The 27512-nt window shown below is 39.8% G+C and overlaps 1 protein-coding gene across 2 annotated transcripts in view; it reads right to left on the reverse strand.

Moving 5' to 3' along the window:
* FHL2 (four and a half LIM domains 2) overlaps positions 1 to 27512 on the reverse strand; it is a 37007-nt gene that overhangs the window by 1234 nt on the left and 8261 nt on the right. Inside the window, exons 1-5 of one of the 2 annotated variants that reach the window (XM_033053503.2) lie at positions 22452 to 22635; positions 11730 to 11909; positions 4960 to 5134; positions 1216 to 1385; positions 390 to 576 (exon numbers count right to left, since the gene is read on the reverse strand). In XM_033053503.2, the coding sequence (XP_032909394.1) occupies positions 390 to 576; positions 1216 to 1385; positions 4960 to 5134; positions 11730 to 11885 (688 nt within the window). In that variant the 5' untranslated portion in view covers positions 11886 to 11909; positions 22452 to 22635. Of the gene's footprint in view, positions 1 to 389; positions 577 to 1215; positions 1386 to 4959; positions 5135 to 11729; positions 11910 to 22451; positions 22636 to 27512 lie in introns of those variants that run through there. The other variant, XM_033053504.2, reaches the window with a different exon arrangement.

Below are 27512 nucleotides of genomic sequence, written 5' to 3' on the forward strand. Positions count from 1 at the left end.
CCTGAATATGTTAATTTATGTTTTGCAGAGGTGCACTTAGATAGTTAAAAAATAAGTCTATCACGTGTCATGACTTGATTCATTGCTCAGAAGGAAGAATGCCTCAGGAAAAGAAGCAGGTTAGTAAAAAAGCCTTCCAGAGTTTGAGGTCATGGCAGTTATCATCAGGTGTACTGAAGGTGTACAAAAGGAAAAAAAAAAAAAAGGAAAAAGGTCTCTTAGTAGTAATTGCCTTTTGCTTAGCCTCAAAAGTGACTAGGTGGAGTTCCATTAAAAGATTCAGTTGGGCATCTCACGTACCGGGTCAGACTCTTTGTTCAGTTTTGCCTTTAGTAGCAACTCAACACACAAAACTCCCTTTACGAAATGTAAAGCCATGAGAGACTTACCGCTGATTGGGTTTGTGCATCCAGCACACTTTTTGGCGTAGAGGTTGCAGAAGCAGCTCAAGCAGTAAGCAAACTCATCCCTGGAGGTAAAGCGCTGTCCAGACAGCTGCTTCTTGCATGCAGTACACACGAAGCACTCCTTGTGCCATGGCTGCTCCCGGTAGGTAACACCTCCCGTGGTGATAGCCTGTTTTAGGAAAAAAAAAGACAAGAAAGTGTTTCCTTAAGAGTGGTAAGTTTCTATTTTGATTTGGTAAAGAAGAAGGGTGATGATATTTTAGTGGGTGAGAGGAGGGGAAGAAGGTTTAGCAACAGCACAATTAAAATTTTGCTTGGAGTTGAACTTGAGAAAATCATGCAAGTGCTTCATTGTAATTTCCTTATTTATAAAAACAAACTCCATGCTAAAAATATGTTCTGCATGTATTGTAAAATCTCACTCTCAATTGCATTCTGTTTTTCAAGCTACTTTTTGTATGTTGCTTTTCTTATGCAGGTACTAGAGTTTGGCTCATCACTGTTCCTTCACCTGTCCCTTTCTTCATGGTAGAGGAATTACGTGATGTGTTTCAACTTCCCTGTTGCTTTCTTTGGGAAAGACTGGTTTCTTTCATATTTTAGATGAAGTATTGACTTTCTGCTTCTCCAGACTTTGTCAGAGAGTTTTCACTTACAAGTAAGTGGAACAAAAATGATATAATCTCTTAAAAACAGTTAATTCTTAATCATTTTACACTCACAAAAATGTGATATTCTGCCTAATTGGATATCAAATGGAATGGACTTCAATTCCTTAGGTTTCACGTAAGCAAAACAAGAGCACTACCTTCTTGCACTGGACGCATTGCATGGCAAACTGCTTTTCATAGCAAGGTACACAAAAGTTTTGACTGTCCTTAGGGATGAAGCTCTTTGTCCCAATAGGCTGTTGGCAGTGGTAGCAGATAAAGCAGGTCTCGTGCCAGCTGTTGCCCTTGTATTCCATCTTCCGAGTACCTGCAATGAGACCAGAGCATCAACTGAATTTCTGGATGAGATTGACACTGTTCGTAGCTCTTGATTGCCTGGATGTCAGTCAAGAAGAATTGCAGCTATGAGCTAGAGGCTATTTCATGTTCCTACATGCTTTGCATCATATTTGGTACCATTTTAGGTTTTTGGAAAGTGGTTCTTTTCCTATGAAGAAGAGAAACATTCATTGCAAATAGCTATTGCCTAGAACAGCTTTTTGTGGTGTTATTAGGCAAATAATGAATCCCAATGCACAGAAAGATTCAAGTGAATTGGACAGACACCAATATAAGCTGCTGCTAGTACTGAATGGAGGTAAGGCCATCCATCTCTCATTAAAGATTGACCTCATCCATTCCACACTTGTTTTGTTTCCTTTTCAAACAGCAGCAAGGTACCTGATTAATTACAGATTCATAGAATGATGTGGGCTGGAAGTCACCTTAAAGATCCTCTAGTTTTAAACTGCCTGCCAAGGACAGGGACACCTTTCATTTGACCAGGTTCTCAGAGCCTCATCCAGCCTGGCTTTGAACACTGCCAGGGATGGGGCATGCAATTCCTGGCAAATATCTTGCCTGTCTTTCCCAATGAAATATAGTCACTGTCTGAGACAAGGGATTATTTCATATCTGCTCAGGGGCCTTTTTCTTGTTCACATTGAGGTGTATTATAAGTTTGCAATTGTTTCCAGTTCAGCAGCACCTATCCTAAATGTTTTTCTGTCTCTTGAACCTTTCAGTAAGAGAGAAACGTTCTCTCTGTTTTCAGCTGAATTAAAATATGGTTGAGATGTGGAATTTAAACAACCCTTTATTGAAAAGCAGAAAAGTGGTATGGTAGTTAGGAAATGAATGCCCTTCTCTACAACAAAATTTTAGGGTTCAGATAGTGCTCTTTGTAGATTCAGTCCATGGTATGGCAGGTGGACTCTGAGCCCTTCCAGGAAATTGGAGATGCACTACTATATGGATAAATTTCTTTGCACAAGGTATGATTTCCTATGTATCAGTTTGAGTCAGAATAATTGATACTGGCCAGAAGGATAAACAAATGTTATTCCTACAGTTCTGCATCACTCTTGGGACCTGTGACAGCAAACACGAAGTCAAACACTTGGAAGACTAGCAAGCTGATAGAGTTGGCTAATGATGAAGAACCACACTAATGCCTTTGATGCCAATTCTACCCACCCCTATTACTGCAGGGTGAAATTTTACCATTTTTCCCCTCCTCAAGAATTAATTCGTCTTTGTTTACTAGCTGCATATTTTTCTTCTTTTATGATCTCATTAAATTCTGCTGGGAGGCATACTTCAGGATTTATTTGGTGGTTTGTTTTCTTTTTTTTTTTAATTGACTTGCATCGGTAGTAAGTGAAATGTTAATTACCTTTCTGATGCTTACATTCTTGAATATTTCTGCTCCATTCTATTGATAGACATCTTCTACAAATTATGCCCTCTCTATTCTGGTAACTTCCTATATCATGTCAAGGAGCAAATAAATCAGTCCTTGAAAGAATAATATTCTGGAAAAACGAGATGTGGAAAATTTTTTTGATAGTCTAGAATTTTATTTTCATATTTTCAGCTCTTGTCTCCTTGGGATATTGTTGTCACTGAAAATCAAAGCAGGGAGAGCCCTGTTTTATTAGCTGCTAGATTGAAGTCAGCATGAATTGAGTTTGCACAATGACTGAAAGACCAAGCTTGTAATCACTTAAATGGGCATGTCATGATAAAGCTTCATTAAATCTATATTTTACATTTAGTGGCTCAAAGCAAAGGTTAAGTTTAGCATTAACAATCTCCACAAAGAGTATCCAACCATTTGCTGGTTCTTTCAAAATGAATTATACTTTCATTGGTGACCATACTCCTGTGCTGCAGCTCTTATGCTACTACCACAGTGTGGTGTGTAAGTGAAAAACCATGCTGAGTGTACTGCTCTTCCAGCGAAGTGACATCTCAGCTGTCTTGGGTAAGCAGCTAGAGACCAGTGGGTAGTTGTAAAGCATACAAAAATGAATTTCTTCTCTTTTGGGTTATAAGAGAAGAAGGGATTCTGTGTCACTGAATCCAACCTCCATTACTACATATCAATGTATAGCTGGCATAATAGAAAAAAAATACATTTATTCAGTAAATCACTGAAATGATGATGAATCTGATGTATTAAAAATACCTACACATAAAATTATAGAGTCACAGACTAATAGAATAGTTTTGGTTGAAAGGAACCTTTAGAGATCATCTAGTACAAGCCCTCATGGCAAGCAGGGACATCTTCAACTCTATGAGGTTGCTCGGAACCCCATCCAAACTGACCTTGAATTTTTCCAGGCATGGGGAATCCATCACCTCTCTGGGCAACCAGTTCCAGTGTTTTACCTTTCCCCCTCATTGTAGAAACCTTATTCTTTATCTCTAATGTAAGTCAACCCTCTTTTACTTTAAAACCATTACACTTTATTCTATTGCAACACACCCTGCTGAAAAGTTAGTCCCTATCTTTGTTACAGGTCCCCTTTCAATACTCAGAGGCTCCAATCAGGTTTCCCCAGAGCCTTCTCTTCTTCAGGCTGAGCAATCCCAACTCTCTCAACCTGTCTTTATAAGTTCCAGCCCTCCTCTGGACCTCCTCCAACAGTTCCATGTTCTTCTTGTGCTGGGGTTCCCAGAGCTGGATGCAGCACTCCAGGTGGGACCTCTCAAGAGCAAGGTTATGGGGCAGAATCACCTTCCTTGACCTGCTGCCCATGCTGCTTTGGATGCAGCTCAGGATACAGCTGGCTTTCTGGATGTGGATGGACTTCTGGGTCATGTAGTTCCAGCTTTAAAACTAGCACTGGCTATTCCCAAGAATGTCAGGTTTTATTGCTGTGTCAGCAAAATGAGTGCACATGGAATAATTGGAAATGCCTAAACTTGGTCATGAATAGATAGGGTCAGCTACTTTTAAGTATTGTTGTCCTATTTCGCCATCAAGCCTTCATTTTTACACCCCAGGAGCAAAATGATGTGGTTTTCTCTTTTTATCTGACTAATGTCAGAACCAGCTGACAAAGAAACTATCAACTGTTATGGAGTGTGTATGAGGATTCTTCAAATCACCTTTTAATATTTTATTTCTCCACTGATAGCACTTCAAAGCCCTCAAATCATCAAAAATGCTATAGTATTGATGTGAGAAGACCAGGTTTTAGCAATCTATTATACAACCTCATGTTTCATGTTGAAAAATAAAACAGCTCTTTCCTGTTTCTTCATATCTTTGTGCTCAAGAAAGACCTCAGAGGCACTTAGACCAATTTTTCATCTGTCTGAAAGAAGCTAAATTTAGAGTAATTAGACAAAAGGTTTCACATTAATGAAAGTTCTTCCATGAGCCATTATGAACATTACATGTTCTGGTCATGGAAGTGGCCTAGAATGCACCCTGTCCAGTTTCTTACACAGTTCAGCATGACTTAGTAGAGACAGTCAAGGAGAAACATTTCTCACAAACGTTGCTGAGTTTGGGCTTGATGTTTAGTCCAAAAAGTGAGCATCCTAACCTGGCATAATAGTCTTCTTGCACTCATTACATTTGGAAGAGTATTCATTGGAGTAGCAGTCAGTACAAAGCAGATATTCCTCTTTTGCAGCAAAAGGTTTGTCCACCAATGAATTCTTGCACTGGAAGCAGTGGAAGCAGGTTTCATGCCAGTGGCGGTCCTTGTAAGACAGATCCTGTAGAAATCCAAAACCACAGAGTCAGTGGAATGAATAGTTTGCACAATTGGAAGCTCAGAGAATGCAAACACATCCAAACCTGAACTCCAGCCAGGACCTGGGGCTAATTTGAAGAAAACAAAATGTTCTGACTAAGGTGAAATTCTTTTGCTGTGATAGCCAAGAGCAGTTCATGACAGCTATTAACCCTTTTTCAGTTCAAGGTAACCCTTTTTCTATGTGACAGAGGAGCAGCTAATTTCACTTAGGTATTTCCTTTGAGAATAAAGCCCTGTTTTTGAGTTGGATTAAAACTTATTATGCTGATAGGTATGATAGAATTCCTCTATTTGTCTTAACAATTGCTGATTTCTAGTTCATTTCATAGATATTTACTCTAGAACAGAAATATTTTTTCCCATTTGCGTTCTGGTATTTTTTCGAAAGATTTACACCAAGGGTGGAACGAGTTTGATATCTTTGGAGTTTTTTTCACTACAACAAATTTTTACTGACTCTTGTGATTTGGTTCACCTATATTTCAGATGTGGATTTTACTGAAAGATACAAGACCCCATTGTACCTGCATCCAGTGATCCAGAGTACTGGCTAAGGGATTAGTGTGGGCAACGTAGTACTTAAAATAGTCTTCACAGTAGCTTTTATTATTTAAAAGAAACAGTCCTTCCCTGGATTGGGCTTTTTAAAATTTAAATTAAGGTGGCCTGTTCATGCAACACTTGAACAGTGTCTTTGCACTTCAAACAAAATGGAGCTTGGATGATTACAAGAAATGGTTCTACCCCAAAATATAGAGGCTCTGGTTTGGGTTGGGAGGGTGAAAGGCTAGTATTGTCATGAATAGGAAGTATAAAAATTCAGCTGAAATAACTTCTCAGGTTCTACCTCAAGATCTACTGTGTATTTATTGCAGGCACTGAACTAATCAGGGTAACTGAAGGAAAAGAGCAAGCGGTAGAATAATGAATTTCAAGTTTTCAGTTGTGTGAAGCATCACTAAGGGTTCATACCTGATCTGGCACAAGCTGTACTATGTCAGTCAATACAGTCACAGGTTACTCCAAATGTGCAATCTTAGCCCAGAGCAAACAAAAGATACCACAAATTTAGGTTAACCTAAAACAATATTGTGTCTTCAGGAGCCTGGTTCTCATAAACAGCTAGCAGGAAACACTGAAACAGTTTCATCTAGCTCAGCTGATATGTGGTAGCTTGTTAAAGTTCAGTAATTTCTGTCAGAATTTGACCATACAATTAAACATTTCTGTGCTACTCACCTAAATTTTTTGAATCATTGTGAGTAACAATTGATACCAAATGTGTATTTAATCTCTGATATTGTGCTCTGTGATGGAATATCTAAGACTTCCACTTTACAAATTTCAGACAGTTGTTTATTCAGCTCATCTATTCATTTCAGCTAAATCCTTTTGAAACAACACAAATTTCTGACTGTAAAATTTTAGTCTTTTCTGATAGCAAGTCCAAACCAATCTTCTTTGGAAGTAACTTACCTTTTTTTTTTTTTTTTTCTCTTTAGGTGAAGTTGAATAGCCTAAATCTTGTATTATTTTTTCAACTGAAAAATACAATATACAGTGCTTTCCAAGAGAACTGAAAACTTTCCTTTATAAAGTAGAGCAACAGATCTGATTTTGTTTCTCTTGTAACATGATGTATTCAATTATTTTTCCTCACTAGCTGTCATTTCCTGTTTTTGCAATTTTCAGCCAGATATTTTTTAATATTCAAAATTCATGTGCTGATGAATGCTTATTTTATCAATGGAATTACACCCTGAAGAAGGTGCATGCCTTCTAGAAGAGCAGTAATGAAGACAAAGATTAGGTGTCAATGATGAAAGATTTGATCCCTGAGTCGGTTATGACGGCAAGATTTTATAGGCATAGCTGGGTAGGTGACAGTAGGAGATATTTCATCATGATGAAGACATGAAGTAAAACTACAACAAAAAGTACCCAAGATAAAAAGTGCATTGAATAATTTTTAGCTACTCTGGAGTACTCTAACAGCTATTGTCATTGAATGTAGAGAGAGTTCTAAGATGTCTGGCTTTGACAGTAGAGTATTAGACTGATGAAATGGGTATTGTTTTTTCTCTCTGAATCCGTCACATCTGAAAGTAAGGAAGTCCAAGATACTGATGAAATCATTTATGCATCATGAGTGTTCTTAGGTCACTGAAAAGGAGGTTTGGTCTAGTTCAGCATGTTGTAAATATCACTGGATCCTTTGGCTTGTCCATAAGCTGTGGATGTATTGATCCGGAGCAAATTTTACACTGGAAAAACATGCAAAAACTGACTTAAAGCTTTCTGAATGTCAGGCTGCTCCTCTGTGAAGCTGAAAGAACATCAGATTTAGTCTAGGTATGGGAATTCTAGCTTATGCTAGCTGATTGTAACCCAAATAAATCCGTTCCAGCAGAAGGTACAAGTGATATACAACTAATTCCTGTTGTATTTTCACTTATTTTCATTATGACACCCACACAGAAAACTTTGACAAGGTAACTGTTAACATAGGCACGATCAAGTTTTACAGCTTCTCTACAGCTCTGTATCGTAGTTTTGCTCCAGAATGGTTTATTTGGCCTCTAGGGTGGGACTGCATTTGATTTAGAAAAATGTGTTTTTTTAAAAAAAACCCAGAAGAGCCCCTTAGACAGTTAACTGGGTTAAGCCTGGCTCCTTGTACCCTGCACTTCTATTGTCTTCTCCTCAGGCTTTTTAAGCCTAAGTAAATTGAAGTCATTATGCAGTGCCATTTCTCTTGAACAGAGTTTCAACAGGGATCCAGTAGGAGGAAGGAGATTAGAGAGCTTATTACCAGAACAGGAACTGCATATGTTGTTCATGGCTTTTTTTGCTGCCACAATGGTCTTTTCAGAAGGTTGAATATAGAAAATGGGCTATGCCAACTAAATACCATGCAGATTTTAGCTACACATACCCTGTGGCAAAACACTAAAGTGTGTTAGACTGGCACATGCCTATAAAATTGTGTTGAGAAAAGGTAAAAACAATTGATATTGTGCTGTTCTCAGCCCCTTACATGTATGAGAAGATATTAAAGCATCCACCTCTTTTACCATTTAACTTTACAGCAACTAGCCTGAGATTCAGTAATGAGCTGAAAAAGTGTGGCATGTTGGGACACGGTTTAAATATTAAAAATTATAAAAATAATTATTTTTTTCCCTTTCCCAATCCTCATTACTGGAGGTTTTATTTTTTTTTTGTTTAGTTTATCTGTGAGAATGAGCCTTTTGAGTAATTTTTGGCCTGCATGCTGACACAGTAGCTGTATCTCACAATCTACTCATAATTTAATTTTCACATTTCACAGAGAGAGTTTTCACCCTCTTCTGCCTGCCAAGGCCAACTTGTGGACTGCATTAAACACAGAATTACTGCAGGTATTTCCTGTGTTTGCAATGGTTTCTATACCATAGAATCTGCAAGGAAAGTATTAAAAAAGCCAAAATCAAACAAAAGTAACCCTTCAGCAGTTAAACAAATGGATACAGGATGCATGGATTTCCAGTAATAAGCATGAAACTGGAGGTGTGGTGAGCATTTACCAGGGACTTAGCCAATAAAATGCCAGTTTTTTCCAGAAAAAGTAAACTTATCCTACAACCACTTGGCACATGGATAATATGTAATAGGTGTGAGAGAAATGGCATTGTGTTTTCATACTGCCTGCTGCTGCCTCCTCCCACTCAGTACATGAAGCTTTTAATTTGTCTGTGAAAGTTTGGTAAACATCAGCTAGAACTGTTTACAGTTAATGAAATGGCCTATGCCCAAAGGTGTCATTCAGACGTATGTTGTCATTCCAGGATTTTGTGGTGGAAAAGACTTATTTTAAAATAAAGAACAAATTATTTATTACTCAGTTATATTCACAGTTACCCATAAACTACCTTAAAAACTAGAAAGATAGTGAAAAAAATTCTCCCCTGACTTGAATTCAAGGTAAGTTTCTCTACAGCATTGTTGTCTTGTGGGCTTTCTGTGCTATAGCTAAAACACAATGTGAAAATCCACCATTGATTTCATCCTCTCAGGGTCTGGTGCTGTCAGAATTTGAGTATTACAAGTGTCCTCTTCTCAGCACCTGTGGTTTCACTTTGGTGTAACCCTGTCAGTTATAGGAGATTTGATTGTAATTGGGAGGGTGGGAAAGAAGGAAATGAAGAGCATCTGGTTCTGAGTATGGCTTTTCTCAGTGTAGAGAAATAATGGTGGTCAAGAAAGGAAAATCGGATGTGAGAATTACATGGGACTTTCCAGGCTGTAATGTGGATGTAAGTGTGGACTCCACTGCCAGATGCAGAGGCCTGGATGTGACCTTTTCTCATGACACTGTCACTCCATTAGGTTTTTCATCCCAAATTTTACACTTTTAGGTTATGTCAAGCATATGAACAAACTGGAGTCTGATTCATACATGTAGTAAACATATTGGTTTAATTCCCATAATACAATTTATCTCCTTTGCTTGGGTGAAAAAGTAAATGCACTCTGCAATAATATTTTTATAAAAATGCATATGCATGTGTGCGTATTTCTTATGTATCTATATACCTATGTATCCCTACAGTTTAATGAGGAGAAGCCTGATTTTTGGTGACTGTTTCATGGCTGAATTATACTCAGTCATACAGTGCACACACTTCATCTGAAACTTAGCTTGTGGCTAAGGCACTTGCAAGGGCTCTCTCAAATGTGTTCTCTAGAGTGTACTACTGTCATTGAAAAACTACTCTAGTTTTCTTCTCCCTGAGAACATTCATAGGATCTCTTTTTCTACCCAAACACAGGGGTTTTTTCAGAAAACTTGCAGGAATTTAAGTTTCAGCTTTTATCCCTCTGTCAGAATTTGCTTAAAATCGGTCAACAGTTTCAAAAGCTACAGCATAAAGCATGGACAGGCACAAACAGCCATCACAGAAACAAAAAAGGACATCTTTGTTTCTGGCATGCTTTATACCTCTTTAGGAAATCTTTATTTACTATTTCTTAGTTGTGTTTTCTACATATATTTCTGGTTCTTTACACAGACTAAATATTCTTAGACTGCAAACAGTTGGGGCTTTTTATTTTTTTTTAAATTTCCTATCTGATATTAGTGTGTCTCACTTAAAAGTAAAGAAAAGCAGTATATCGGATAACACCCACACTCCCTAAATACATAAATCTGGGTTGAAAAGTTCAGCCCGATTAATTCCTGAATACTTTGACCAAGATTTGTTGAAGCTGGGCCAAGTTTTTAAATTCTTGACTATCAACACATGGAAATATCTTCTCAGGGGATTAGAAAGAGACCTTAAAACAAAAGCACATTCTGGAACGAGGCAGGAATATTTTGCTTTTTCAGGTCAGGCCAGGCCAGTTGTATCTCATCTCTAACCTGAATATTTATGAGCTGTAGGAAAGCTGGCAATTTTATACCTTCCTACAGATCATTGCCAGTTCCCTGTCTTGGTGGTGAAACATTTTTACCTTTTTAAGGCTTCTGAAAGGGACTTTCCTACTGATTTGCCAATAGGGTGCTGTAGATCAATTTGGAATGTATGAGACATTTATTTTTTCCAGTCTGAGTAAGCATGTATTTTTATATCTCTGAACTAGTGATTGAGTGGCAGTAACACTAATGTGAATTAGTTTGTCTTTTTAAAGGTACGGATCAGCACTGGGAAATCAAAAATCAGATCTCCTTGGGTTAGTGAAGAATCCTATGGCCATGCAATACAAATTGCAGTTCAACTGCAATCTCAGCCTGTCAGTGAAAATCTTGCCCAACTTTGAACAGATTGATTTTATTCAGGAAGGATGTATATCAGATGAAGTCTGTTGGTAGCTGTATAACAGACACTTCACTGGAGGGTTCCTGTGCCTTCATACAGGCTGCTGAAACTGGCATGAACTACAGTTGTTTGAATTAATTTAAAAGAAATACGGGTGGTCACAACTCATCTGTACCAGGCAGGTGTTTCCATGTGCTGTAGCAGTGCACAACTCAAGCAAGCAAGGCCTCTGTTCTGTCCTTCCCATTCTTTAATTGGACTCCACTATCATCATTCTGTATTTAAAAGGCCAATTTTTCTAACTCTACCTGATTTATTGCTTGGGTCAGCACTAGCTAGATTTCTGTGACCTCCAAGTTAGCACCTTAGCTTGAGTGTGTGTCTCTTGATGACCACAGAAGTGTGGTCACTGCAAAGTCAGCAGTGGCTTAGCTCCCTCTGACCCAAAAGTAGGCTCAACCAGCTTGTGTCATCTTTCAGATCCCAGCTGGCCCTGAGAAAAAGCTCTCCCAATGAATTAAAGAGAATTTCTTACATCAGAGCATCAGATCATTCTGTGCTTTCCAGGAGTGCATTTCTATTAACATGCTGGGTAAAGAAGGATTTGCCAAGTGATGACACAAAACAGATACAGGGGTCAGAAAACATGCTCTCCCATTGAAAGAAACCCCTGTGTAGCTGTTAGGCTGGATCCTTCCAGATCTCAGAGCTCTCTATCTGTCAAGATTTCTGTAACAAGACACAAATCCAACATACCTTGCAGTCAGCGCCAATAGGTTTTTTGCATTCCTCACAGGTGTTGGAATAAAGATTTTCATAACATTTCACACAGTAGGGACTATCCTCCTTCAGGATGTACTTCTTACCAAAGAGAGACTCTTTGCAGTAGTGGCAATCAAAGCGTTCAGTCATGTTGCTGTCTGGAGTCCAGTTATCCTGTCACAAAAACAGGAACAGGCACATCAGACTGAGCTACACTTGATCCAATCCCCCAGGAAAGGTTTATCAATTCTTGTTTATCACATTGTACCTCAGTTTTAATCCAACTTTCAGTCAAATAAATGAATATAATAGGAAGAAACTGGGCTATAAATTTTGCAGTGCAGCCTCTCTAAATTAGCCATCTGTTAATCCATCTTTGGCCAGACCTAGTGTTAGAGATGAGAGGGAGCAGTAAACCCCGAGTCTGAAGAATTCTCATGGGATTTGTAAATGGAATTTGACCTATAGGTCTGCAACAAGAAGGTGTTTCTCTAGGGGATGGAGGGAGTCAAGTCCATTAAGAGGATGAGCCAGCTAATCTTCAGAAGCAACAACTCCTGCATAAGGCAAGAGAAAGGTTTTCATTGTTAGTAGACTTCAGTCATGCACAGCCTGTCAGGCACCACAGTTACATGCTTCTGCACCTTCCTTCTCTGCATTCTCAGTAAGCCAGTGTCTGGTAATCATTCCCCCACAGGCAGACACCAACCCTCCATCTCAGCTCATGCATGGGGCTATGGAGACAGAAGGTGTAGGATTGGTGACTGTGTATCTGATTCTCCTCTGATGCAAATGAAGGAGTTATCCAACAGCTGTAGTGTATTGGGACACAAATGGGAGTTGGGTACCAGGTGTCCTGGCTCAGACAAATGTCAAACAATGATTATGGAAAGGAAAAAGCAAGTAGAATAAACTGTATATGATGTTTCAGCCTGTCTGGATTAGGGACAATTAATGTTTGCTCTTCATGTTTTATTACATTTTTATATTCTCTGTCATTTTCTGAATGCACACACAAGCAAAGATGACACAAATGCCTTTCATGAATATTTACTATCGCCTGGGACAATTTATTTTGGGTTTCATTACAGTCATCACCTTCCTTCTCTACCTGAGGCTTGCAGCATGTGCTGCATCTGAAGTGTTTGGAGGTTACAGCTGGAGCAGGGCGTAGCTGCCTGCTAAGGAAAGGGAATTTCCCAAGCAGAAAGTACATGCCACCAGCACTGCATGATCTTCACTGCCTGCCAGGCTGCATCTCCTCTTTAAGCCATATCTGATCTATAAATCCTTAAATGTTTTGAGTGCTAATAGCTTAAGTGGCTACCTCTGTCTTTCATGCACAAGTGACATTTACAGCAGCTGCAGTCCTTTCCCCGACTTCAGCTCTCAGTTTTAAACAAAATGTTACTTGCTTAGTGTTCTTGGCACATGTTACTGATTTCTGGAATTTGTCCTCTCCCTCTGACAGTGGGAGCCACCCCATAGAGCATTCTGAAATCCTGGGTTTTCCTCCAGGATTCCAGTTTTTATTATTATCTTTTTATTCTGTCTAGCTGGGATGGGATTAAGGTTTTAGGGCTGTCTGAATAGACAAACTTTATTTTGATGACTAGAAAGCTTTTTTTTATTCTTATTAAATGGCCAATCCACTGCTGAACCTTGTAGTAACTGGCACAGAGTGAGGGGAGAGTGCTTTTACATAGGTGAAGTAGGTAAGAGATGTCTCAACGGGAAAGTCTGAATTCCAAGTAGATACTACAAAAGAGAGACAAACTAGCAAAGCCCAAAATGTGCTTGCAGGAAGCACAAATCCTGGCAGCTGGTTATCTGTGCTTCTGACCACCCAGGACTAGCAGTGCAACTGCATTGGCCTTAAAGATGATCTAGGAACTAATTAATTTTTATCCCTGAGGAGAACTGAGAGTAACCGGGGTGCTCTTTGTCCTCAAGGAGTAGAGAGGATCATAGGACTGATAAGAAGACAGAAAGTAAGATGTGCTGGAGACAGAAGTGCAATGACACCCAAAGCCCCCTCTAGCCCATTTCCAACAGCAGCAGCTAGCAACAAGGTATAAGGCAGGAGTTGCTTCCAGCAAGTCAGTCTTCTCTGAAAGTACACCTGCAGGTATTTTTTTTTCCAAATGATAGGATTTTTTCCCCATTTAATATTATTGGTAAGTTCAAACGTGAGCAGAATCCACTTTTGAACTTGCATTTGTTGTCCTTCTTCAGAATTACTTCTTTCTAGCCCTGATTTAAAAGTAGATGTGTGATACTGAAGAGTGAAATATTTCTCTGCACTCAGGATGTGTGAAAGCAAAAACTACAGAGTGTGACTCCTTTACAGGTTTATATCATTTCACCTAAAGCTGCTAAATGTAAAATACAGAACTGCATTGTGACTGGAAGAAGGACTGTTCCCTTAGAAGTGGATGCTCTTGTCTCTTGGTCACAAGACTTTCCCTCTTGAGTGCTGCACATCTTCTGGGTGCATTTCACAGGAGCAGAGGCAAGCATTAGGTAATATATGTATTTAATAATTTATATAATAATGTAATAATTCAACAATTCAAAATAATTCAGCACTTGTTTAATAGTTGCTGCCACTATTTCAGAAAATACCAGGGCACTGCCCTCCTATCCTGAAAGGGATCTAGTTTTGTTAAATGTTCTCTGAGATTTTCCCAGAGGCTTGCTCCCCTCACCCTGAGCAGGGAGAGGCAGTCCTCATTTCTACATCTCAAACAGATTTAGGGATGGACTCTGCTCTATGAAGACAGTGCAGGGGCAGCTCTGGATGAGATTTGAGGAACAGCTCTAGAGATTTGGGAAACTGAAAGAAAAGATTTGCATTTTGGCATTTGTTATGTAAATCTCTTATTGGATCTGTGAGAAATTTTGGATCCAATATCTCTTAAAGTTAGGATTTCAGGCTCATGTGGTTTTATTCAGTAAGCTGGAATTAAGGGTCAAGCATCCCAAAATTCCAGGCTGTTTAAATCCATAACTTGGACTGAATTTCATGATCTACTATGTGATATTTTGAGCATATTGTACAGGTTTTTTTCTGCTCCAGAGATAATTAAATGTGAGGTAATAATGGGTCCTCTCTACTAAATACTAGAAGGAATTTCAAACAAATCATTTCACTGTTGTCTTACAATCAAGAAATGTAAAATCATACTGAGCAATATTTTTGCTTGTCACTTAGTACACATGGTCCTTTACATTGCTAGTTCTTTAATTCCTGTTCTATAAAATCCCCTCCTGTTTAGCTTAGTGCAGGCTTTATGCACTGTTTTGGACTTTAAGTGGGAAAAAACAAATCAGGAGACTTGCACAGCTGTGGATGGACACAAATTGCAATTCAATCTCATTGCCATTGATCTATTTCTTTCTCTTATGTTTGATATTTTTTGACCATAAAGTGTTGCGGGACAGAGGCTCATCATTATTACAGCTCTTTGTGGTAAAAGGTATTTAGATTTTATCACCACAGTCATTCGATACTTATGCTTTTTCAGATTGCTCTCAACATAATTATGATGGAGAAACTGATTTTTTTCTGCTGTTCAGTCTCCCTCCTACAGCATCAGACATAATAAGTACATCCGAAAAGGAAAAGCGCTTTCAGCTGCATGCCCAAAAGAGAAGCTACAGCTTATGCCAAATGCTAGTACTACCCACACTGTGTCTCACAGGAAGTAAGATTTGGCAGGAAAATTACCAAAAAGTTAGTAGACTGACTCAAAATCTATGCTTCATTCCTCTTCTTTCCCCATTGGCTCAGTCTTATTTTACTGGTAGCAATTTCTCAAGTTGTCATATTACCACGTAAATATTAGGGCTCATTATGTCATTAAGAAATTATCCAGTATTCCCCCATCCCATGACACTATTGACTACTGAAAAAGCAGACCTTGCCTCCTCCTTCAGCTGTGTCTGCCAGCCTAATAAATGCTGTTGTGCCCATCTCTTATTTCAACTTTTCTTAGGCGGATTGAGCACTGAGAGGTGCAGATACACAAGGACATGAGAGAGAAAGAGGCCAAGGGAAACTCTCTAAAACATGTAGGAGTTGTTCAGTTTATTCACTTCTGATCTCTTGGTGTAACAGCATCTGGAGACACAGAATTAAGCCCCTGTAGATGCCAAAGTGGGGCTTGCTGCTGACTGAATTAGGTCAGTAGTGCTGGGGCTCTCTCTGCCTGTGCCCCTGGATTGGTGTGTTGTGCACAGGAACCAAAGAGTCTTCCTTCAGGATGTACAGATATTTCTCCCACCTGACTATTTTTTCTAGAAGAACAGTATACATGGAGAATTTTCTATCTGTTTATTTCTCTTCCCCTGAGGAAGGAAGATTTGTGTCTGGCAACTCCAGTGACATGAGCCATGCAAGTCTAGAGCATTTGGAAACAATTTGCGTTAATGCTCCAAAAGATAAAATGAAAAGATTTATTTACAACTATGAACTGACAGTTCAAACTATGCTGGTTTTTCTGGCAAGAGGTGACTTTTTTCCTTGTAACTTAGCTGCTTTTACCACATTCATTATCTATCATCTTGTTGCAACAACAAGAAAACATTCTTGGAAGATCTAAGTGTCTTTCCAGACCAGACCATAAGGCCATGCAAAGAGAAAAGAGAAAAACCTAATTTACTTCTCTTCAATTTACTTTAGAAAAATAAGAAATGACCATTTTCTTGCAGTATTGATGAGAGGTGGGGGGTGGGGGAAAGTTATGTGTGGTCAGAATTCACCTGAACCACATTGTAAGAAAGTTAACCACTGATACCCAAAGCACTCCTGTGTGTTTAGATTTATGAAAATACATGAAGGGCTGGTAGTGTTTGGCTGTCCAGGTGTATCTTACCCTCTTCACTGAGTGCCCATAAACACTGTCACAATGGAGCAAAGGGAACCTGAGTGCTTGGAGGTGTTGCTGGCCATAGGACAAGTGTTGATGCTTTGTGACCCTCCAGCAGCAGCTCCTGGCCATGGGGAGCCAAGCCAGCTGATGCTCAAAAGGCTGGGGTCACAGAAGGACATTTGCTGCCTTACACTAAAGGTGGCCAGTGCAAAGGCTAAACAGGTTATGAGGGACAAGTGGTCTGGGGTTTATTCTTAGCTTGTAAATGAGAAAGAGCTGTTTAGGCAGATGTGGCTGCACTCCTTGTCTTTTAAATTTTTAAGCTGAGAAGGAAGCAGAAGCCTTTTTCTGCTGCTATGGAAGAGCAATCCTGAAGTAAGCACAACAAAAAGAATTTGGCATCCTGTCTTCAAGAAAACGAGATCATTATGATATATAATTTCTCTCCCAGAACAGTCCTGTTAACAAAAGGTAGTTTACCAGTGTCCACATCAAGTTTAGGATATTAAAAGTACTCAGTTACAGAGGTGTTGATTGCTGCTTCTTAAGCTCAGAGTAGATATTCACAGATGTCTTGGAAGGTCTTCATCAAAAGCCAGGAAAATCTGGTTTAATATTTGAAAATAATAATAATTATAATAAAAAACAATAAAAAAATCGACCTCAAGTAAAATATCCCAGTCATGCCTTTAGATGTTAAATTTTAAAAGCCATTTAAAGAAAAAAAGTTCCATTTTAATAAAGTTACAATATTCTTCAAAATTACTTTTGGATTTTTCCAAGGACTCACCTTCCTTGGAAACGGCTGACTTATTTTGCGTATGGTATAACATTCTGATCTTTTTTTTAGAGTTTTTAAAAATCTCTTTAGAGCAATTTTCTGACCAGACAGTCTACATTAACATATGCAGATAACCAAAGTATGCCTGTTTCCTGTCTGCATTGCACAGTCAGCCTATCATGAACTGGAAAGTGGATAGCGTGCTGATTAAGACTGTATTCCTTAGCAGAACATAAATAACATTCAAAAAAAGCCCAAAAAAAAAAAAAATCCACAGAAAATGTTTCTTGCATGGCAAGGCTCCTCATGCATCTGGCTAAAGTAATCCCAGTTAAAGCAGTGGAGAAGGAACACTTCACTTGTGGTTTTTGTGTGGTTTATTGTATTTGGCAGTCAATAAAGATCTGCTCCAGTCTAGAGCCACTCCAGCAGTGGTAGAGGAAGAACCAGTGGTAATATCTACAAATGCCACAGAAGAACTGAGCACTTACACTTTTGAAAGTGTACCCCACAGAGTTTGCTCTGTGGTTATCTCAGGCCGATTCTGAAATGACTGGTGGGTTGGCGGTCTTGCCCATATTCCTGCAGACTTTTCAGTTACAAAAGAAGTGTACTGAAATAACATGGAGCATGACTTAAATCTGCCACAGCAAGGAGGAGCACAGTTCAAGTAGAAAGGCTTGCTTTTATTTTCTCTTTTAAAGCCTTTTGAAATCGCTGTCCCCCTTCTTTCTCTTGCAAAATAAGCAAACTCTTGCTCAAAGGAAAGGTCAGGTACTTGATCCTACTTGAGCATAAAAAAATATGTTTCTAATAAGAGCAGTTAAGCAGATAACAGAAAATTATAGAGGAGGAAAATAGTATAAGATTAATAAACCTTATTATTATTTCTGGCACTATCCCGCAAAAGTAGTGTATAAGCTAAATGTCTGCAGACAATAAACTCCAACACAGATTTGTTTTTCTAGAAAAGGATTGCTTTCTCTTATTGCCAGGAATACTGATAATCTCAGAGAAATTAGACTTTAAAATAAAAATACCCAGAAATGCCATGTACTACTATGCAGTCATGTTTCCAAATTTTTCTGGTTTTTTAAAAATTCTGAATACTACTACCCAGGACACAAAACCAGAACAGCGTGCTGTGCCTCCTTCTTTAAAGAAATGATAGAAGAAAAGTTGGGATGATCCTGTGGAAGGAGAATGCTTTGTTATTTGTTCTGGCCTCTAGCAGCACAGCTCCAGTTCTGTTTACTGAGGTAAGACCACAAAGCCCCCTTGTGCCTGAGATAATTGGCACACCTGGTTTGGGGGATCAGTTAATGCACACCTTACAGCTGCTGTATAAAACTGCTGTGGCAGTGAATGCCTCAGAGCTCTGAGGTATCCAAGCTTTCCTACTTAATTGCTCTTCCCAAACATGATAAAGGAGGCTACATAAACCTTGAGGGTACCCATTCAGCTGGGCACATCTTAACAAACCAGATTGATAGCACCTGGGTGAAACCAGTTAGGCCCAGTTTTGGAGGGGTTTGTGACTGGAAACTGGAGACAGAGAGCAAAGAGAACATCTACTAAGGTTGAGCCAAAGCACCTGTGGTGAGTGAGAGGTACAGAAGAAAGCACAAGTACAAAGAGAGCCTGGTGACATGGACATAGACAAACTTTCTGTGGGCAAAATTATTTCCAGCTGAAGAAGGAAGATGTTGAATCTACCATGGAGATCTGCATGACATAGTATGGAGGGTGGAATTCATCAAAGGTGAGATCCTGGTCTCTGAAGACACTTCTGCTCTGAATTTCAAAGGTGCTTCAGAGCAATGACAAAATACATTTATGTATTACTTACAGGTATTTCGTGACTTTATGTAATTTGCTGCTTTTATTATGCAAGATGAAGAAATAGTGGTGGATTTTGAGCACTTATGCTTGCTGAAGATCTAGAACTAAGTCCATCAGAGTGATACCTTAGACCTTTCTCTGCAGTGGTTGATATACTTGAAACTTTAAATTAAAAAATTTCTCATGAAAGGGAGTGATGAATATGCTTATGTCAGTGTTATGCTCACCTGCATTCCTCTTATGGCATGTTATTATATGCACAGTAACCATTCAGCATCCTAGCTGATATAATCCAATACAACATAGAAGGGTATGTGAAAAGGAACAAAATTAACTTTTTCACTTGGTGTGAGTATTTTGATGTTCATCCTTAGGAGAAGGCTCTAGTGGTTTATAATCAAATTCTGTCTATATATAGCTAATTAATATTGTTGAGATATTAATGCATCAGTGGCTGTCACTGTATCCAAGATTTATTTTCATGAAACCTGTCATTACCTTGCCATTTCACACTCTCACTTGGGGTGAATCTGCATCACAAATAACTGTGCGTATGTAAATTAAATATTAAAACTACACCATTGGAATTAATCAGCCTAAAAATGCAAATTATGAGATTTCCCCAGTCTCTGAAGCAGTACCCAAGTGAGGGAAGATGATTGCCTACACCAGTCAGAGTTTGTCCAGAGATGCTCAGGACAGATTTACCCATCAGAGAAACATGAATGAGATAGACCTGAATGTTCCTGATCTGTGGAGACCTTGAAAGACTGTGGGCATGCTGGCCAGCAGCAACAGGCATTGCTTGTGGCTAATGGTGTTAACACTTATCTGACTTCCCCTAACTCTGAGTGCCTTGGCCCTGTGAGTTGAGGCAAGGGAGGTGAGGACACCAGCAGGTAACAACACATTGCTTGGGTCTGAGGCTCAGAGCTCAGTGCCCTGGAGAACTGAGCCAGGGGTCTCTCTGAGTATAGGTCTTTGCAGCCCTCCTCATCCCTTTCTTTTTGGATGAAAGCTTGAATTTGCAATGCAGTGCAGCAGAAACTGTCATTAACCCTTACAATTATAGGAGTTGTACTTTGTCCCCAATGTTTTGGGGTTGTTGTTTTTGTTTTGGCTTCTGATGTTTTAAGCGTGATGGAATCCAAGAAGACTGTGTTGTGTATGACCGAAGATGTTGTCTGATCTCTTTTGTAATGCAAGGTGTGCCATCTGGGAGAGTTGATGTCTGTATGGACAGGAAAGATGTGATTTCAGGTAAAGTGCCATCCTTAGATTTCTCTAAGAGGTGGGAAACAGATTTGTATGAGTTTTTCAGATGGGAATCACCATTTCATGCCCTACATGGTAGGAACTTCACATGGACAAACAGTATCTGACACAACATAGCTACTGCTGTGAGATAACAGTGATTTCACAAAAACCAATAATATTTTCCTGCAAACCCAAACCACCCTGAAGTGACTATTTGGTGCTTACTGCTGATTTCTGTGGGAGCACATTTGGCAGAATGGTGAGAACCAAAAAAACCTATATTTTATCCCAGCACTTTGGCTATCTTGAGCTTTTTCCACCCCCTAGCCTCAGGTGTGCTAGTTAGATAGAGATGTCAGTTGGGAACCCCAGGTAACTTTTACAAATTTGATTCTTCAACAACAGCATTTTGTGTCTTTTTCAGCTGTCCCACTCACCTGAACCACATGTTGGTTCTCAAGCCAGAGATCATTTTACCCTATGGCTGGATAAAATACAGTTTTATTGGTGTTCTGGTCAGATTTTGATAGTAATGCTATGGTGTGTCAGGAAGTGAGTTTTGAATACAGCAACTCATATCCTCTTTTAAACAAAAGTTCTCCATATGTGACCAAGAATTTGTCAGGTTCTATTGAAAAAGCAAACTTTAGAAACCATCCTTTCCCAGTTATATTTACAGGTGCACAAAACAGACATAAATGTTTTTAAAACAAACAAATACACACTTTTTTTTTTTTTTTTTCCCCTTCCATATCCAAACACCTGAAGCAATCATGTTTAAAGTTTACCATCTGGCTGAAAAAAGGCACAGAAGATTTTGGTCAGAAAGCTCTGAGTCCCATAAATTTAGGAACTGCTGAAAATAAGGTTCACAGCAGAGACAACCTTAATTTTAGCATTTTTTCACATTTGGATGCATTTGTGTATCTAATAATACAGCCTTGTGTTGGTCCTTTTTAGAACAATTCCTATTCAGGACAACATATAAATGCACATAACTATCAATAAATGTTACAGCTACTGACCCTGACAATCTCAATGTCAATTGACAATGTTAGTTAATATACCTCTAGATCAGAGTCGGGAGTGGTAGTCACTGACTTGCTGGTATATATATATATATATGTTTTTATAACATTTGCTGTCTCATATACTTAGCAAAGCTGAGTGTGTCTCTGTACACTGCAAAACTGGAATATGCAGGTATTTGGTCAACTAAATAAAAGCTATATCCCTTGGGGGAGTAAAAAGTTTGGAACAGCCATCAGTGCAGACAATGAAAGTTAGTATTTCCTTTATTATGTACACAGAGAAATCCACGGTAGCCTACAGTAAGAACCGGGTTATTGTGGCTGCACACAGAGAGAAACACAAAAAGAAGGAATGCAGAGCTATTAACTGGGATTTGGATTCTAATTTATTCTCTCCACATAAAAACGAGAAATACGCTGCTGGTGGCTCCCGTTTTTCCCATACACAATCTGCACGGTTCCCCTGCAAAGAGGAGAGGCTACCTTTGTTTCATGTGCATCTGCTACAGTGCAAAAACGCTGCTTTGTTGAGCTCGGCAGCAGGAGTGCACGGAGGTGTAAGGAATCCAAGACCCCATCTCCCACTTTTTATCACCTCCCCGGAGGGTTACACACGCAGCACAATTGTCATTACAAATAGTTACACACGAAAGGACCCAGCGCCTCGTCAGCTCGCTGGTGTGCCACTACTGACGGACGCGCAGCAGCAATTGCTGCCATAGGAAATTTGTCTTTTTGTCCTCTTCACAGCCCTCCCCGTGCACTCAGGAGAAAGGGGCACCGGCAATCTCTCCTCGCATCCTTCCCCAACCCCACCGGGATATCGAACCTCCCCTCTCCTCCTCTCTGCACCCTTTGTTCAAAGCGACACCTCCAAAGATGCGTTCTGTGGGTAGCGGGAGGGAAGGGGAGAAAAGGGGTATTTACTCACAGAGCAGCAGCGGGCAGTCAGTGCCACCTCCTGGAGCGGGGACAGGAGGTCACATCCCTGGATAACCGCGGAGAGCAGCGCGGAGCTGAGCAGCCGCCGGGCTCCCCGCCCGCAAAGAGCGCTGTGCCGGCTCCAGCCCTGCAGCCGGGGCTGTGGGGAGCGGCTGCTGCCTTCCCAGCCGAGAAACCCCTCGCTATCATTTTACCATATAAGGAGACAAAAGCATCGCAGACTCTCATTCTTTGAGGCGCTCTGCAGCTGGCATTCGACACTTTCTCTATTCCGAGGGTGTCAATACTTCCCCCTCCTAAACATCTTGTCTTTCTTGGCCCCCTTCCTAAAATAAGGCTCCCTCTCCCCTCCTCCATTCTTTGTTTCTCCAAACCCCTGATGCTTATTAATAACATGGCTTTTCTAAATCCGAGAGCTCGCTCTTTACAGAAAGAGAGGTTTTACAGCAGCTCAAGCCCATTTGTAAGGCTCTTCACCTGGCTGTGAGAATAAAGTCCTTGGTTAAAATTTGTGCGAGGTTTGATTTGCTTTGGTCATTTTGCCTGCTTGAGTGTCTTGCCAAAGAAGAGTGAAACAACCTGTCTTTCTTCTCCTTTGTGGAGAGGTGCACATTTTTACAAAGACCAAGCCTGCAGACATTTCTTTGTGAGCATTCAGATCCCAGTTTAGTTTCTCTCCACCCTTCTTTCTTGCCAAGCTTCCCCATAATCAGAAGGAAAATGAACAAAAGCTGGGGAAATCAATGAACCCAAAACCAACCACCTTTTTGTAAGACAAAGCCAAAGGAACAGATTGTCTCAGCACATGCTCAGTACCCAGTCGAGAGCCTTGCCAGTGTGCACATGGTAGGAAGAGGGGGAGCTATTAATCCTACTATAATCAGGAACTACTTTTTCTGTTACAAAATCCAATTTCATTTATCAACCATTCCAGCAGAAACACATTCTGCTAATCAAAACAGTGAGGCTCCTGGGAAACCTCCCAGAGGCAAGGATTTGGATCAGAAGCACATGGGAGATGTCTGCTCTCTGCAGTTTGAGGGGTAGGCTGGGGAGGCATTTCAGGGTAATTCTTCAGTAATGACTGATGCTTGCCAAAGGGAGGTGCTTTAGTATGAATGCTTTCACCCTACAGGGAAACCAGAAGGATTAATATGTAAAGCCCATTATCCTGAGAGAGTCTTGCCATTGTTTTGCATCCAGAAGATGCCAGGTACAGTCCAGTTTTGGGTACAGGGTTCTGGCATGTGCCTGAGTGCTGGTGTAGATGTGCACATGGGTTAGATCAGGGTTTCTCCTGCAAAACAAACTTTTACCAGAACCTTGCCCTGTACTTGCTGTTCTCTATGCACCCAAATGTAATCAGATTTGGAATGGGGGTGAAAAGTGTTAGTTGGTCTCAGTGCTACTCCAAACCTGGAAAAGCACAGAATAAAATGGTGGAGAATGGCCATTCCTTGTTCTTCTATCAGAATCCAACTCTCCTTTACAGATGTGAGTTATTTTGATGACCAGCAATGATCTGCTTGTCAGTTGATCCAGCCTTTGCTGTTGAGTTTTCAAAACACAGCCATCGTGCCCTGGAGGACTGACAACAGGCACACAGGATTAAGAATGCCATGGCAATTAAATCTTATTTAAATCAAAGCTGCTGCACTCCCTAGCCACATGGGCAGTCCCTGACTCTTCCCTTGAGTTTGTAGTGGCACTGTAAAATGAATTAAACCAGAGAGTGAAAAATTTTCATTGAGCTCGTGAGCTACCTTGGAGCTGCACCTATATCTTGGGAGAGCTACTGGTTGGGTTTCCAGCCCCATCAGTGACTTTCTGGATGCCCTTGGACAGGACATTTCATCTTTCTGCTCGTTAGCTTCACTGGCTGTAAATATAAAGCTCAGGACAGCCAAACTCATGTGTAAATTGCTAGGAAATTTGCAAAGGATTAGCTAGGGCATAAACATAATAGGAGTAATAGTTTTTCTCTTTTAGGTTAAACTATTGCCCAGTGGCAACAATAATAATTTATTTCCATCTTAGTTGCTGTTCTTACCTCTGATTTAGTAGTGTACATGAAAAAGGAAAAAGGCCTTGAAGGTGATTAGAATTGGGCCATTTGATTCCAAACTTTTCTAAACAAACTAAATATTCTGAATGTGTTCATTGATTTTCTTCAATTTCCATGATATTTTTATTTCCCCGTCTGTCCATGGACAGCTACTGCAACAAGTCTCACAGAGAACCCTGTGGTCATATGAGACAAATGAATTCCACAATTGCAAGTTTAAATATACACTGTCTCCAGCTGAAATTATTTAGTTTATCTGTTGCAGGTTTGAGTTGATTTAAGGAAGATAAGGCAATTTTTGCCTAATTTAATATAACACCTCTGACTCCTTGAAAGCAGAAGAGCCTCTGCTGATTTAAAACCCATTGATTTGTGGGCTTGCTATGGGACTTGACACTCAGCAGCCACACAAGACCATGTGCAGCTGTGAAAGGGATGAGGAAGATTACCAGGCAGCACCTTCCCTCATCCTGTGATGAGGTGCATGCACTCCATCAAACAATACTAGGGAAGGCATGGGGAATGTCAGACAAAAACATCCTCCTTCAGGACAACTCACTCCACATTTATCTGGCAAGTAAATATTCATCAGTGATTGGCAGCCCTCTCCAGCCCCTTTCCCACCAGAAAAAAATCCAACATGTGTGGGTGGGTGGGAGAGCCACAAATTTCATTAATTTTCAGAGAGAGGGTGAGGAAAGGGCAGAGGACCTCTCACTAACAAATTTATTATGTAATCCACTTCTTCTTTTTCAATATACATATATTATTTTTTATTTTTACTTCATTGGTTTTCCAAAGAACCCAGACAGAGTTCAGGCATTTTCAAGGCTTCAGAGGAGTCAGTGCAATGAAAATGGGGGCAGTGCTCCCAATGGGGGCTTAAACCAAGAGTGGAAATGCAAGTACAGTACAGAGATTTAGAAACTTATCCTATGGCTTATATCTTCCTCATGTATACAGCAATATATTCCATAGCATATATTGCTTGTTCTTCTGTGATCTGTGTGTTTAGTAGATTAATTCTATGTGTAGAATGGTGTATATCCATATGGGGAACAAAGGTGGAAATAGTACTTTTTCATAGCAGGACTTCTCAATGGTTTTACTAAGCCTTCGTAAGTCTCACTTCAGCAACTAGGATGATGCTGGAATAGCTATGATTTCAGAACTTTTCTCATTTTCTGGCTGAAAAGAATGAGCAAAGAAAAGTAGTGGAAGGAGACAGCTGAAGTGGAATATTTTTATTTCCCCCAGTTTGAGACACTGAGAAATATAATGTCTCTGAGAGAGCAGGGAAGGGTGAAATACACACTTTTAGGTTTTAAAATGGCTAAGCTACTGGCTGATTCCTTACTCCACCAATTCATCCTGGAAACTGTTAAGTTATTTTATCAGAATTCAACTAATCCCCTTTTTGATGCTTGAATCTCTGTAACACAAGCTGCAATTGAAAATGAGAGGGTGCATTTAGGAGAGCTGCTATTTTTGGCACTACTACTTAGGAAGGAGTGCAGACTAGTGCAGATGTTGCATTTTAGTTCATTAAACCTAAAATAACAGCTAGGCAATATTAAATCTTCCTGAAATTTCATTCTTATAAAATGCTCACAGATATGTATTTTCCCCAAGATTATGAGGAATTTGCAAAGGATAAAAAGATATTTTCAGCATGTATTTTCTTTCCCAATTCAGTTTCCAAGTCACAAGGTTTTTTGCAATATTCTGATCTTCCTTTCTTCCCCTAGGAGACTTGAATCTCAAGTAGAAAGACACATCACGTAAGAAATATCAGAGTTTCAGAGATTCTGATGAGGGAATTGCAGACATCTTTGGACAATCCATTAAAATCACCCCAGCCAAGGCAGATAGAGAAAGCCTGTCTGCTTTGGGATGATGCAAGACTACTATTATTGATGTTTATCCTAAATCATTGTTGAAATATTAGTGGTTTAGAAACTCCAATCTAATATGTAAAAAATATATACTTCCATGTTTACTTTGTTAATATGTTTGAATAGTTTTCACATGAAGTGTTAAAGAATTTTCTCTAGTAATTTAGGGAAAGGTACCATGGTTCAGTAGCATCAAAGAACATCTGTTTTTCATAGTAAAAGTTATCTTAAGAAGGATAATATGATGCTATGTGAAAAGACAGATGATTGAGACTCAAATACAAGTGTGTCTCTGTGATAGCATGGTCTGGGATAGAGTCGAAAGCATTTTAGACCATTATGGTCAGTTGGGACAAAGATCTCATTAATTTTTCTGAATTAGTCAGGACTTTTGATCCACTTAGCCCCAGTTTAATTCAGAAATTTATCTCCTGAAAGAGATGCCCAAAGTGAAAATGGCAGTGAGAGACCTGTCAAAATGTGGGCTGTCACTTTCTGTGTAATTGCTCCCATACCCTTCACTCCATGGACAGTTGAGATGTAGGAGAGGGCTTACAATGGATGACCCGGGAGGAAAGACAGCTGTGTCCCTTTTTCTGCTGCTTTCCTCTCTCCCAGCTGAGTAGACAAACAGCTTTTATCACTGATGTGCAGAGGAATACAATTTGATTGAGGAGAAGTGTAGTGGTGCTTGACCACTGAAGAAGCAGACAAAACACCAGAGGAAGCTTCAAGGATCAACCCAGGGCTTAAAGGAATGGTATCTGCTAAGGAAAATCCCTCTTTGTTGACAGATGAGTTTCCTAATGCTTGGAAAGCTGAAGCACCAGAACTGACAGGTCTTTTACTGGACAAGCAGGATTGTCAGAAAATCTATCCCAGGACCTCATGGATTTAAAAAAACAGCCATACAGACCATTGCAAGGATAAAGGCAGCCCATCACACAACTCCCCAAGCAGTAGCTGCCTGTACCATGTGGGGTAGCCACCCTGAACAGCCCTCACCAGGCTGAGAACTGTGTGAAGAAATAATGAAGATTTACAACAAAGAGAGTGGAAGACAACAGCTCTTATGTCTTTACCCAGCCAG

This window comes from Catharus ustulatus, chromosome 2 (genome assembly GCF_009819885.2).
Source record: "Catharus ustulatus isolate bCatUst1 chromosome 2, bCatUst1.pri.v2, whole genome shotgun sequence".
Classification (NCBI taxonomy): Eukaryota; Metazoa; Chordata; class Aves; order Passeriformes; family Turdidae; genus Catharus; species Catharus ustulatus.